Source organism: Colossoma macropomum, unplaced genomic scaffold (assembly GCF_904425465.1).
Source record: "Colossoma macropomum unplaced genomic scaffold, Colossoma_macropomum, whole genome shotgun sequence".
NCBI classification, from domain to species: Eukaryota; Metazoa; Chordata; class Actinopteri; order Characiformes; family Serrasalmidae; genus Colossoma; species Colossoma macropomum.
Genome location: NW_023494808.1, coordinates 20,301,654 through 20,315,948, shown reverse-complemented (window position 1 = coordinate 20,315,948; position 14,295 = coordinate 20,301,654). Strand labels below are relative to the sequence as shown.

The 14,295-nt window shown below is 38.4% G+C and overlaps 1 protein-coding gene across 1 annotated transcript; it reads left to right on the top strand.

The window, feature by feature from the left end:
- Window positions 1–3,973: 3,973 nt before the first annotated feature.
- Window positions 3,974–13,607, top strand: LOC118798130 (interleukin-1 receptor type 1-like). Its single transcript, XM_036557480.1, has 10 exons — window positions 3,974–4,220; window positions 6,661–6,859; window positions 7,543–7,711; window positions 8,630–8,780; window positions 9,527–9,586; window positions 9,676–9,808; window positions 9,986–10,128; window positions 10,298–10,429; window positions 11,482–11,652; window positions 12,827–13,607. The coding sequence occupies exons 1-10, from the start codon at window positions 4,157–4,159 to the stop codon at window positions 13,156–13,158; spliced, it is 1,554 nt and encodes a 517-aa protein (XP_036413373.1). The 5' UTR covers window positions 3,974–4,156; the 3' UTR covers window positions 13,159–13,607.
- The last annotated feature ends 688 nt before the right edge of the window (window positions 13,608–14,295 follow it).

Sequence of the window (14,295 nt, the reverse complement as noted above, 5' to 3'; positions counted from 1 at the left end):
CAGACGTCCAACAGTTAGGTTATTACATGAGATGGTTATGAATACAGTGCCTGATGTCTGAGACACCGTTTACAGTAGTAGTTTTATGATAGTGTTGGCTTAGACTGTATTTTACTCCATTTATTTTATTCCATTCATGGGGGAGGGATACAATGCGGAGCGTTGTGAGGAAAAAACAGTCTCCAAAGAAAACGTATGTTTTCAGATTTACCACCATTTTATCATCATAAACATTACATATAAAAAAAACTCAGAAGACACATTTAGGTTCACTTGTGGTTTTGGATAGTAAAGAAAATGGCTATATTTGTGTTGTAGACATTGTGACCCCTGGTTCCTCTACAATGAACCACTTCACATCAAACTACTCTGAAATGACTGTTTAGAACTCAAGGACTGAATTGTTCAGAAATTTTGAAAACTTGGTGAAATTCTCCTTTAAGTACTATGATACATGTGCGATAAGGAGCCGTTCAGGCCATGGCTAACCCCAACTGGCTCTATATTACATTTAAAGCACTATTTTGGGGTCAAAGACATCATTTCAGGACCTATGTGGAGCACTACATAGGGAGTACGGCGCTATTTGTGATTTAGCCCAGTGTAATGCAGTCAAACTAAGTTATACTCACCGTCAACCTACTTACTATTTACTAATGTTTACTTAGTAAATGGTAATACTGTACAGCACTAATAGCCAACTTAAGTTGATAGCACAGATCTGTGAGCCTCTTTCAGTACGTATTCGCCCTAAAAATATCCGTTCAAATCAGAAATGGAGAAGAATTAAGGACATTTCCGAGTTAAATATAAACTGTATTACCTTTCTAATGCGGCTGGCGCGACACAGGTGACACGGCGGAGTCCTTCAGATTTAAACAGCTTTAGTTTGCAGGATAAAGGCGGACAAATCACAGGTGAGCGTTAAACAGCACAGCGAAGGCGTCGGAATGATAACAACCAATCAGATGACGCGTTCTTCTCACGTTCGCGTCCGTTGCCCTGACAACGAAGCGGAAAAAAATAGGGGTTTCTTTGTAGATGGTGTGAGTTTCACCGATACTTCTGAACAAATCTCACAACAGGAACGTAGTTTACAAGTGGGAAGGTGGGGAGAATTCCCGGTGAAGTCTGTCTTGTCTAAAAAGAGCAAGTCTTCCCCTCAAAATGTCGCAGTTGTCCCATAAAGGAGAATGAAGCTTCCTTTCCGCTCGGCCTGATTTTGCCTGATGGTGTAGCCATGCGGATTCACATGCTGGCTCTGCTCTGCCAATGTATTTAGCGAGGCCATGGGCTACAGATCAGCCATGAATGTGAACAGAATGTGGACAGAAAAGGAAGTTTAATTCAACCATTCGAACTATTCCGATTTTTTTTTTGTTTTGTTTTATTTTCAAAACAGTGCACAACAATACAGAGCTTACTGCCAATGATTTTTATAATCAGCCATGACATTAAAACCACCTCCTTGTTTCTACACTCATCGTCCATCCTGTTGTCCTATAGTTACAGCAGACTGTAGACCATCTCCCATATAGAAGAAACATATCGCTGCTGTCGGAAGAAAACCTTGAATCTCCATTTTTGTCATTTTCCAGTTTTTGACATGATTTGAAAATGCCCTTTGTGCTTTACAGTGTGTGTAAATTTCATGATGAATGGACTGACAGAAACGGCCCAAAACGACTTGAAAAGAATTCTGGTTCCATGGACTTACATTAAAAGTAAAGTAGGTTTTTCCTTCTCCTGTAAAGTTATCATTTTGGAGACAGGAGGTTTTCTTCTGACGACAGCAATATATTCCAGATGTGTTTCTCAATTATATTTTTTGCAATGTATGAAAATGGCCAAAAATGCATTTGTTAAATATATTTTTAAAAAGCATTTAATTGCATTTGTTTTTATATTTTTACAATTGTATGTGGTTTTGATAAATATCTAAGTGATATCGACTTCTGTGTTTTACATTGTACTTTGTATTAACCATGTACATATGCAGTAAGACACTATGACACTATAAAATGTATTTCAAACAATATATCAAATTATAACTGCATTTTCACAGTGTATGAATACCTATAACACTTGCTTTTATTTAAAATTAAGGTACTGGAATACAAATTCATTTGAAAAGTGTATAAGTTTGTTGGTTATTTTCATACATGCTTGCTAAATATATTTACATAAATTTATTTTTGTGTGGTACATTTCTATGTGTAATATTTCCCCAGATGTCTTAAAATATTAATGCATTTTAAAACATATTTGGTTAATACAGTAATACATTCTGTTATACATTTTAGTGTTTGCAATGTATTTCAGCATGGATGGCAATGTATTTTAAATGTATTTCAAACATACAAAAATACATGTCCATATATCTTTTTCCACATGGTCTCTTTCTCTGCCTAGTTTGTTAGCCTCCTTTCACCCTGTTCTTCAGTGGTCAGGACCCCCACAGGACCACCACAGAGCAGGTATTATTTGGGTGGTGGATCATTCTCAGCACTGCAGTAACACTGACGTGGTGGTGGTGTGTTAGGGTGTGTTGTGCTTGCATGAGTGGATCAGACACAGCAGTGCTGCTGGAGTTTTTAAACACTGGGTTCACTTACTGTCCACTCTATTAGACACTCCTACTTTGTTGGTCCGTCTTGTAAATGTGAAGTCAGAGAAAATAGCTCCTTTGTTGCTGCACAGTTTGTGTTAGTTATCCTCTAGTCCACACAACTCTGACGCTGTTGGCTGGATATTTTTGGTTGGTGGACTATTCTCAGTCCAGCAGTGACACTGAGGTGTTTAAAAACTCCAGCAGCACTGCTGTGTCTGATCTACTCAGACCAGCGCAACACACACTAACACACCACCACCATGTCAGTGTTACTGCAGTGCTGAGAATGATCCACCACCCAAATAGTACCTGCACTGTAGTGGTCCTGTGGGGGTCCTGATCATTGAAGAACAGGATAAAAGAGGGCTAACCAAGTATGCAGAGAAACAGATGGACTACAGTCTGTAACTGTATAACTACAAAGCACTCCTGTAAGGTAAATGGAGATGATACAATGGACAAAGAGTCTAGAAACAAGGAAGGAGGTGGTTTTAATGTTATGGTGGATATAATATAGTAACACTACAAGACACAAATCTAACATTAATACAGACATACGTAACATGCTGAATAATTAGAAGTGGTTCTCCATGCCATCACTCCATTTGACACCTTTATCTCTGATGGGCTCGTATCATACTCTTTTTTTATTTTTATTATTCTCCCTGAAGTCCACTGACAAAATGTATGTAGTTTAATGTGCCAAACACACACACACACACACACACACACATTTTCTAAGCCACTTATCCTTCTGGGTCGTGGGGTGACCCGGAGCCCCCAAGATGCCTATCCAACCTCTTTTTATCCATTAGAGCTAAAACCAGGCTGTTTTGGTTACTGTGCATTTAACACTTATACATGTAAATTAACTGATTGGCTACCCTACATTGTTCCTCATTCAAAGCAGTCTGGGCTGAAACATGACTTTTATTCAGCCTAACTGCTGTAGGCTGAATAAACAGATATATGAACGTGTCACAGAAAAAATGACTAAAATCAGGCTTTTTTGAATCTCTTTCTACACTTGGACTGTATAGAACAGAGAGTGAATGGCACATTTTGAAACTTGCTGAAATTTGGTTTTCCACAAAATGGGCCCTTTCATTTTCAGTATGTTATGCATGTTTGTGTCCAGACAAGCTGCTTCTATGCATTCAATGCATGCAGATTCTCTTTCTGCACTATAAATGCCTCTCCTATTGCTTTAATCTGTTCTCACCACTGATTGATGCATTAATACCACCCTTTTACCTCCCTCTTTGCCACATTCTGCAGAATTAAAAATGAAGATCATATAACGTTGTACACGGAAGTGCCCAACAACAAAAAAGAAACAAAGGTTTCCCCGAGAGTGCACACTGGGTGAGGATTCCTATTCAAATCATCAGTTCAAATGACTTTGGTTTGGGTCAACAGGGCTGAGTCAGGAAAACTGACACAAACAGAAACTGTAAGAGAAGTAGCCAACATTGGAAAGCAGAAATCTGCTTTAGTCCCTTTATTCTACAAGAAGGTTGTTCCTCAGTTTTTAGTCAGAGAAATATGAAAGGCGTTTTGTTTCTGCTTTTAAGTTGGGCAACGAGTGTCTCAATGTCCAAATGCAGAGGTAAGAACACTTTATTCAGTCATCTGTTTATTAGTTAGAAGTATTTAGTCATGTAAAGACACCTTCTTCCTATCAACATTTTTTCCAAATGTTTAGTTAGACGCTAGTTAGAGGCTAGTCTAAATGTGAGACGTGCTCATATGGTTATCGACTAAATGCTAAGTTAAAAAAAAGAAGTTCCCTTTTTCTTTTAGTGAACAAGTTTTGGTTTATTTTAGTTAAGTTTTGTATTTGACCAACAGAGATCGTTTCATTGAATTTTTTAGTTAGTTTTTTCCTGTGTTCACCCAGAGAAAAGTGTTAGAACTGCATGAGTTAGTAGTATTTAGTCATGTAAAGTTTCATGTAAAGACAATATGAACATTTTGAAAATGTTCAGTAAAATGCCATTTAGATACTGAACCTAAATGTGAGATATGGGAGCCAACGCAGCTAGGCTACTGAACCAAACATCTTAATTATATATATTGTTGCGCCACCACGGAACTTAAGGAACACCACGGAATTTAATGGTTCAATGCTGTTGTTTATTAGTTGTTATATGTGTTACAACTTGGCTGTGCTTTTTCGGGTTGTTTGTTGTGAAAGTAGTGTGGATAAAGTGTTCATCATCTTTGTGCTGTATTCGACTGTCACCCGGCAGCTGTGTACGGCACTGGAGAGGAAAGCACTACAAGTGCTTATGGATCCGGCTGCCGCCAGAACAATTTGATGACCTAGCAGCATTGACCATGGCCCTCCAATGACACTTCAGGCAGGTGCTGATGGTGTTGATGGTTAGGCAGCTATTCCCGAAGAGGCAGAAGCTAAATGGAGAGTGAATAAGTGTGTTTGGCAGTGAAGCTGAGCACGACAGTGGAGCAGGCATAGCCAGCGTGAGAAGGCTATGCAGGAAGAGCTGGCATGGTGAGACGGCATGTGCAGCTCGCACCAGTCAGCTTGTTGCTTCCGTGGACTTTGGGTTATGAGTAGATAGGGGACAGCCCACTGCCCTCATTGACTCTGGTGTCACTGATATATTGAGGTGTGCCCCTCCCCATCCCGAGAGCAGCACACCCAACACCTGGGAAGCGACGACCGTCCAACTGAAGTCCATCACTGGTAACCAAGTCACATGAGAGGGAGGAAGTGGCTCCTGGTCATGGTCGGGGCCTGAGCTGAGTGCTCAGGTTGGATTTCCTCATGGGGACCGGGGCCATGCTCAGCCTCAGGAAGGAAATGCTGGGCTTGGAGGCGGTACAAGTGAAGCTGCTTGTGGCAGCTAGCGGTGGATCCCCAAGGGCTGTGGGCAACACACCCAGTCAGCATCACAGATGTAGTGGACAATGGAGAAAGCGGAAGGTGGCTGAGTGAAGTGCCGCTGCTGCTGTTGTTGCCTCCTGTAGCACCAGATTTGATGCTGTGAGCTGTGAGGTGTTCCACCACACCCCACATGCGCATGGCTCCAGGCAGAACAGAAACCAGGCTGGGCACCACTCGTGTCCGGAAAGAATGTGTGGCAGCTGCTGGTGCCGTGCAGCTCTTGTGCTGGACACAGAGCATGGAGTGGAGTGACCCTTGAGGAGGGGGCTGTGTGAGGCTGCCACTGGATTTCAGGGTCACTTTGGAGAGCAGAGAGAATGCTTTTTGCCTCTCCACAACATTTATTTAGTTTAAATTTTATAATGTTGTTGTTGATTAGTATTATTAATACGTGTTACAACTTGACTGTGCCTTTTCGCGTCCTTAGTTACACGAGTATGGTTGAAGTGTTCACTGTCTTTAAGTTGTGTTTGGCTGTTGCTGACCTCCACACTATTTTCCCCCGTTGTTAGTTCCTATTTTTGTTTTCAGCAAAGAAAATGGCTGACTCTGCGTCTTCTTCTGCGCCAACGGGACATCATATAAACATTCCATTTTCCTTTTAGTTCATTTTAGCTCAGTTGACACCTTGTCACTAGTCCTCAGAGATAGTATCATTTATTTTATTGTGGTTGGTTCCTCTTATTATACAGAGAAAAGCACTATAATTTCATCAGATTAGCTCTGTACTTGTTAACCATAATAAAACCATTTCTTACGTTAAATATCTGATAAGTATAGAATTCTGCTCCCGCCATAAGAGAAAAAAATCACCTGCTTTTCCCCCTAGCAACAGTTAGGACACATTTTGTTGAAAGTTTGACTTTAATTTTCTCTAATCTTTGACTAATTACAGCTATAAAAAGGTTTTTTGTGTCGATTTAATGAATTATTTTCTGGATTTCTTATTTTGTTTTGTCTGAGTGTCCATGTTTGTAAAACATGAGAGCTACGTAACTGCAATTGTTGAAGCATGAACAAAATTGTTGGTTTTCTGAAACGGCTTAAAGGGTTTCACTAAACAGCAGCAGCCTGAATTTGTGTCTTAACGTAATCTACACAGTTCATGTACTTGGTTTTACTTTCTCTACTGTTGTAGCCCAACAGAGGGAGACATACGCCATCGAGGGTGACACTGTTGGACTCCGCTGTTACACAGGAGAGGTCAAGAACCTGACGTTCAGCTGGACCAAAGATAACGACACTGTAATATCAACAAGCCGACATGTATTTAAAGGGAGTTCCTTGTGGTTTTTGAAAACGGTGTCATCCGACAGTGGCCATTACGTGTGTACAAGGTAGGGTATTACAGACTGACTCACTTCGTTCAGTAAAAGTTGTTTTAGGAATGAACCTGCCTAAATGGCTTTTGGCTTGGATGTAGAGTTCTAGGGGAAAAAAACCTTTAATAGGTATAGAACCCTATACTATATTATTTGGATGTTATTTCTCATTTACCAAAAACAACTGAAACTTTGAGTTACAATAGTCATAACAGTTGAGGCTTAATTTACTCTTAATCACAATTAGAGATGGCATGATACAGCTCTTTCTTTCTCAGTAGCAATACAGATATGGAAACCATACCGATTTCCCTGTAAACAGGTGTCATGTTGAGGGTTAGGGGCTACTATAGATGGATGGATGGATGGATGGATGGATGGATGGATGGATAGATAGATAGATAGATAGATAGATAGATAGATAGATAGATAGATAGATAATATAATCAGGGCTTGTGAAATATACAACACAAATATAGGCATTTTATTAACTGTCTAAAATAACCAGTGAACCCACAAGTGTCTTTTTACATGTAATGATAATAATGATAAAAATATCTCAAAATATATTTTATATGTTTGGGTGCTATTTTTCTTACAACTCACTGCATGTACCACTCTGCGTGTATGGGTAAAAAAAATAGGTTTTAGACCAAACATTTATCTGAAATTACTGTAAATTCATAATTTTCTCACAGCCCAGAAACGCCGCATGTGGAAACTAGAGTGCTACTCTCTGTCGAAAAAGGAAAATGTCCGAGAGCTCTGGCGCCCGTACAGGTCACGGAGGGAGAACACGTCAACCTGACTTGCGCTGAAGATTCCATTGAGACTCTGGGACAGACATTGCAAGTGCAGTGGTGGAAGGTATATCACAGTGACTTATAGCAATAAATGAATTAATGAAACTGACTGAGCTCTTTCAGTTACTGGTCAGATGTTTTGAACACATCTGAATAAATGTGTGGTTTTCATAATCTTATAGACATTTTGATCTAAAGTCTGGGCTTAAACTCTCCAACATGTGGTTTTCAGTACTCAACTTTTTCAAACCTGTTTACAAAACAGCCCGGGTGGCTCCTCATGAAGCTGCTTGAAAGAATAGCAAGAGTGCAAAGCATGAAGGGACAGAGGTGTAGATGATTTTAGCAGAATATCAAAAGAATCTGAAAAAGAATATTCAAAACACTGAAATTTATAGGCGTATTACTGATACACTCGGCCTCATACGAGGGTCTCTCATTTGTCATCTCTGTAGATTTTCTCAAGTCATTTTAACACAAAATGTTGAAAATCAAGTCCAGTCTTAACCTCAAAATCAAAAACTGTATCAAACCTGATAATCTGTTCATAATTACACCCCTAAAATGGACTTTGAAGAATCTTTAGATAAAAAGTGTTTATTTATTTATCACTTTTCATCGTTTTGATGTCTTCACTATAATTTTAAACACTGAAAATTATTATTCTTATTATTATTTAAAAATAAGAAAAGCCTACAAGTATGTATGTCCAAATTTAAACTGGTACTGTTCATGGGTGGGTAGGGAAAAGTAATATTAACCAGTAATATCATGTTAACCTCTCCCTCCCATCCCTCCCACTTATTATTGCGTGAAAACATTGAACTAGTGCAGAGACTTGTTATCTGATATCAGGTTTCACTCAGAAACACATCACGATGCATAAGGAAAATGAGTTTTCTGATTCATGTCGTCTATAGTTAGAGATGTCAGGGAGATACATGCTTGAGCAAATGGTTTCCTTTTATATCTCCTGTTACAGGACTGTGAATCTACAGGAGTGCAAGGCGAGGAAATTAGTCTTGACGTATCAATGGACAGCACAGGTAACTACACTTGTGTGGTCATCTTCAGATATGAAGGGGAAAACTACACTACCTCTCACACTCGTCAGCTCAAAGTGCTAAAGAAAGGTGAGTTAACAGAAGAATATCTATCTATCTATCTATCTATCTATCTATCTATCTATCTATCTATATATCTATCTATCTATCTATCTATCTATCTATCTATATATCTATCTATCGATCTATCTATCTATCTATCTATCTATCTGGTTTCCATATCTGTATTGCTACTGAGAAAGACTTGTATCATGTCATCTCTAATTGTGAGTAAGAGTAAATTGTCACTAGGCCTCAACTGTTATAACAATTGTAGCTCAAACATCAACATTACATAACAATATTATTGTAATAGTATTGGTAAGTACATTAGTATGTAAACAGACTACACTAGGTTTGGTTAAACAGGGCTTTACTGACTGATATGATTATCAGCTGTCAAATATGATTGACAGTTCAGTTCTCGAATATCAAATTTCCTAAAGTCAACTAAATACTCAATAAACAACTGAGACTTAAATCTAAATAATGCAAATATGAAACAAGCTACTTATGAATGATATTATTGTCACACCTCCCTCTGGCCCTGTAGTTCATAATTTAGTTACACTTATTCTTAATATTAATGAGCTTAACTTAAACCATAAAACTTAAAACAGCTAAATAACATCTAAAGAGACACAATTGGTTCTTTATCAGCAGGATTTCCACTGATGCCAATAAATCTATGGAACTCTAAGATAGGCCGCTACATTGCCTAGGCCCTAATTCTCATTGTCTTTTAGAATGAAATATGTGGCTTTCATATTTCTCAGAGCCTGTGGAGAAGCCTGAAGTAATACATCCCCGTAACGAGATTCTGTATGTCAAACCAGGCAAGTGATCACTGAATGTCTGCCAGCGACATATAATTATTCAGCCCTGTTTTGGTCTATTTACTTACCCTATTTCTGGCTTTGTATAGGTATGAGAACCAAGCTGGAGTGTACTGTTTTCATTGGTTCAGGAGACGAAGCCCAGGAAGATGTGTCTGTATATTGGACAGTAAATGATGAATTCATTGACGGATTTCCACAGCTTCAGGAAAACATTACTTCGTGAGCAGCTTCTTTATACAAAGACAGCATGGCTTGACTTAAGTTTACAGTTGCTTTTACGTGGGACATGATTGTTTTGTTCTGCTGATTTGAACACGGATTAACATATTATTGTAACATACATGTTTTGTATGAAAAATGTGAAAAACTAATTTATCTTTTTTCCCCAATCAACAGTCAGATGAGGGAGGATGATCGAATTTATTACAAATCTACACTGTTCATTTCTGAAGTTAATGCCACGTTTTTTGATGTACCTTTCAAATGCATTGTTCTGAGCTCTAGGGGATCGGATACGGGCCTGGTGTGGCTTAGCCAAGGTAAGGGTTAAATCCAAGTACATCTTAAAGGAGTATAAAAGTTTAAAGATGCAGGATGTTAAATGCATACTTGAAAATATGATTATATTGCATATACTTATATAATCTGCCTTTATTAAGAGGTGTGTGGAATGGAAAACTTATTTTTTTCTGCCGTTTCTTTCCATAGGTGATCAAAGTACCACCCAGACACTACTGATTATTGCTCCGGTGCTGATAATTGTTGTGGGCATTGTGCTATTCATGTTCTTCAAAATAGATATTATTTTAGCCTATCGTCATCTGTGCGGCAAAAGCAAAAGTAAGTGACTCACAGTTATTGCTGGCAAAAATGAACCATAGTTTAACCATAGTGTTCATGTGTGAATATATAGTTTAAGTATATATTCCAAAATTTTGTCATATGCATATTTTGGAAAACCAAATATTCTTCAAATAATATGAAAACATTGTCAAAGTTTCATAAACAAGCCATTAACTAGAGTCCATACAGTCCATTTATGGAAACTAAGCAGCAAAAACAGCCCATTTTGAATGAACTGTTTCTGTGATGTCACGGAAACCAATTTACATATATATTCACCTATACAGCCTACAACAGTTAAACCCCTCCCACACATACTTAAGTTCTAAGGAGAGTTTCAGCTCTGAGTGCTTTTTGAATGAGGCACAAAAAAGGGCAGCCAAGCAGAACAAAGCTCATTTAACTTATTTCGCTCTTAAAGACACAGTAAAAAAAACCAGCCTGTTTCATTCTGGGACAAAGGTAGGTTGATAAATGGTCATGTAAAAATGAATTGTGGCCATTTTTGGTAGAGAAAACCACACAAATGAAAAAATAAAGTATAAGGGCTTTGAGAAGAAAGAGAAAAGCTGCAGTGCTCTCTCTCTCCCATGACCTGGACCTGAAACCTCTGATGCCACCCATGATGTAGTAATGGAGCCGTAAACCACTATAATCAGCATTTATCAGAAATCCTCCATGTGGGCTGGCCTATACACATAAAATTCACAAAAAGTGTAGGGTATGGACCCTTTACATTAAAATAAAGTGCACCACAATGTTCAGGGAAATGCCATATTTAAACGTGTTCCCTACAGAGGATGTATTAACTTATTTTCACTTAGAAAATCAGCAAACCAGGAGTGTTCAAACTTTTGCACACAATTTAGCATATAACACAATACATATACATCTCCAATGGGGTCATTTTTCCTTAGAGATGGAAAAAAATTCCTGGTCTTATTAAATGAAATGACTTTTGGTTTTGTGTTCAGACAGATGGCAAGCTAATTTAATTTCAGTTTAATGCCAACTTGATGACTCATTGAGTAATGTGTTACTTTTTGTAGCTGCTGCACATGCGAGCAAGATATACAATGCATATGTGTGTTATTGCAATGACGACAACGCTGGTTCATCAACGGCAAAGAACTTGGCTCTGAGGATCATGCCTGAGGTGCTGGAGCAGCAGCACAACCTCAAACTGTTCATACACAGCCGTGATGACGCTGGCACAGAAGGTAGGCCATGACTATTGCACGAGTTCAATGCAATTTCAGATTAGGATATATGCAGTGACAATAAAAACAGTTAAAGTTTTTACTCAGCATCAGTGGTGTCTGTAATACAGCACGTTGCTTATGGTGTAACATAGAATGAGACTGTACTGTACTTCATTTTCACTGTAATTTATGTAAGTGAAAGTTTAGCTTGATATTTAGCCATTACAACAATTGTCTCACACAGTTTTCACCGTACACCAGATTTTACTGATCAGCCAGTATATATGTGGGGTCTAAGCCAGTTTTATTAGCTTAATGAGATTTGTTAGATGAGCCCTCGGAGGGGATTAAGTGAGCATCTGTAGCTACGTTTCCATTCAAAGGATTGTTAAAGAAAATGTTTTAACTCCTCAAAAAGTTTTTCAGTGCAGGAAGTGTAAATTGTCAGTAATATTTTTTGAATGTTGATAACTTTTCCTATTTAATTTTAGTGGAAAAAATATTTGTTGCCTGAAAAGTTGTGAAAACCTACATTGGAAAAATATGCATTTATGCATTAAATTATGTGATAGCTTTACCTCACATGCCTCTCACAACAGACATGAACGGTATGGCAGAGAGGTAGAGTTGGACTGAGGAGGAGACGTGCATTTGTAAAAGGAACGTTTCGGCTCCTACGGAGAGAGATGACCAGCAAAAGCTACAGCCTTTTTAAATGGAAAGGGCTCAAACAGCTCTAAATAGTAGTAATACGTAGGAAGTAAAAGATCCGATGGAAAAAATAATGCAAACCCAAATCTATGCCACCAGCAACAATAATAAGAAAGGCAATTAATCACGGTTTTAAACCAAAGCTTATAGCCACAGTTTCAGCAAATTTATGTACACTGGTCAAACTTCTGAAATAAACAAACACACAAGTCTCATTGTGTTGGCTATTTGTATAGTGTGATGCTCTTCGGCGTGGTGAGTCGAAGAAATGTCAGAAAAAGTATTAAAACAGGACACATGGTGGATCAAAAACATTTGGAGTATGGGGAAAACTGTGTAAATTTTTATTTTATTTTTTTGCTAAACTGTCACTTTAACACACATAGTGAAGCTTAAGCCATAAGAAGCGTATCTATATTCACAAGAGCCTCACACAGTGAGATGCTGTAAGGACTGACTTGAGATGCTGTTTTGGATGCAGCAAATGTTTCCAACATGACTGATGTGGTGGGCCAGAGCAGGACGGTGCTGCTCGTCCTTCCAGGATCAAGTCCAGCCAATCACAGTAAAGAAGAAAGCAACATTCCACTGAGTGCAGGCCAAGATAATGCCTCACACTGCCGGGACCTGTATTCTGTCATTGCTCAGTCTGGTGTTCCAGTAATTGTGGTTGAAAGTGGTGAGAATGCCGATTACTCACTGTTGCCGGAGTCCATCCAGTCCATCATACAAAGGAATGGGGTGCTGAGGTGGAGCCCTGCAGTGCAGCCCAGTGGCCGTTTCTGGAAGCACCTCCGATATCATATGACCTGAGAATTCCAACAACTGTATAGATACACACCAGTTTAAATGTTTGGAATCACTTGGCATATTAATAAATGCTGTTTTTTACATACAATCATATCTGAAGTAAACTGAAGGAACACCAAGAAGTTATTAAATGATAATTAATATACTGTAGTTGTATACATACAATCTTTTTTGTCAAGTTATCTGCCTCGACTTTTCAAATATGCTGCATAATGTATAATCATTTTATCCAGAATTCATTGTCTATGCTTTCTCAGTCATTTTAGAAATGTTTATAGCTCTGTTTAACAAACGCTTTTTTAATGGCTTCCTAGCTTCCTATAAATTATTTTAAAACTGTGAAGCATTTAATGCATTCACATAAATTGGTTTTGTATTATTGAAAATGTGGTTCCACACTTTTGAATTGTAATTGTCACAACTAAATACATAACAGCATTAATGCTGAAATGCAAAATAAACCATGGCACTCAATGTAATTTACCCCCCAGATGTGACATTGTCTTATTCTGGTTCCTCTTTCTCTTTCTGTCCATGCTACCACCTCACAATGAATAAAAAAAGGTGTCAGAGCTTCTCTATCCAGTCAAGAAACCGCTACTGGTGTCTTATCTTAACAGCACAGATGCAGCCTCTGGTCTCTCCTTCTTATGTGCTGCCTCATAATGCACATCACAGGCTCACATGGGCACAAAAGGCCCCACGTAACAGGCCCATATCATGGAAAAATAAATTTTCCTAATGTCTTAAATTAAAGAGGTTGATGTGTGTAAACGATGTTGAAGTTTCAAAACATAGTGTTCCCTACACAGTTAGTCCAGTCCACATATATAGAAAATAACCTGCAAAAATATTTAAGAATTCAGTGTTTTTGTGATTCAGTTCATGTTGAAGTTATAAGGAGCGTATTAGCCTGGACTGCCTTTTAAACAAGGCACAATACAAGACAGCCAGTCAGAACACAGCTCATTTACATTTATCAACCTTAAAGGCCAGGTAATAAAAACAGCCAGTTTAATTCTAAAGGATAAGGAGAGTGGAAAATGCCAAGTAAAAATGAATTATGGCTGCTTTATATATACAATTGTTCCTTAAAGGCCTACAAATAAACAAGATGTAATGCAGTAATGGTCATTATGT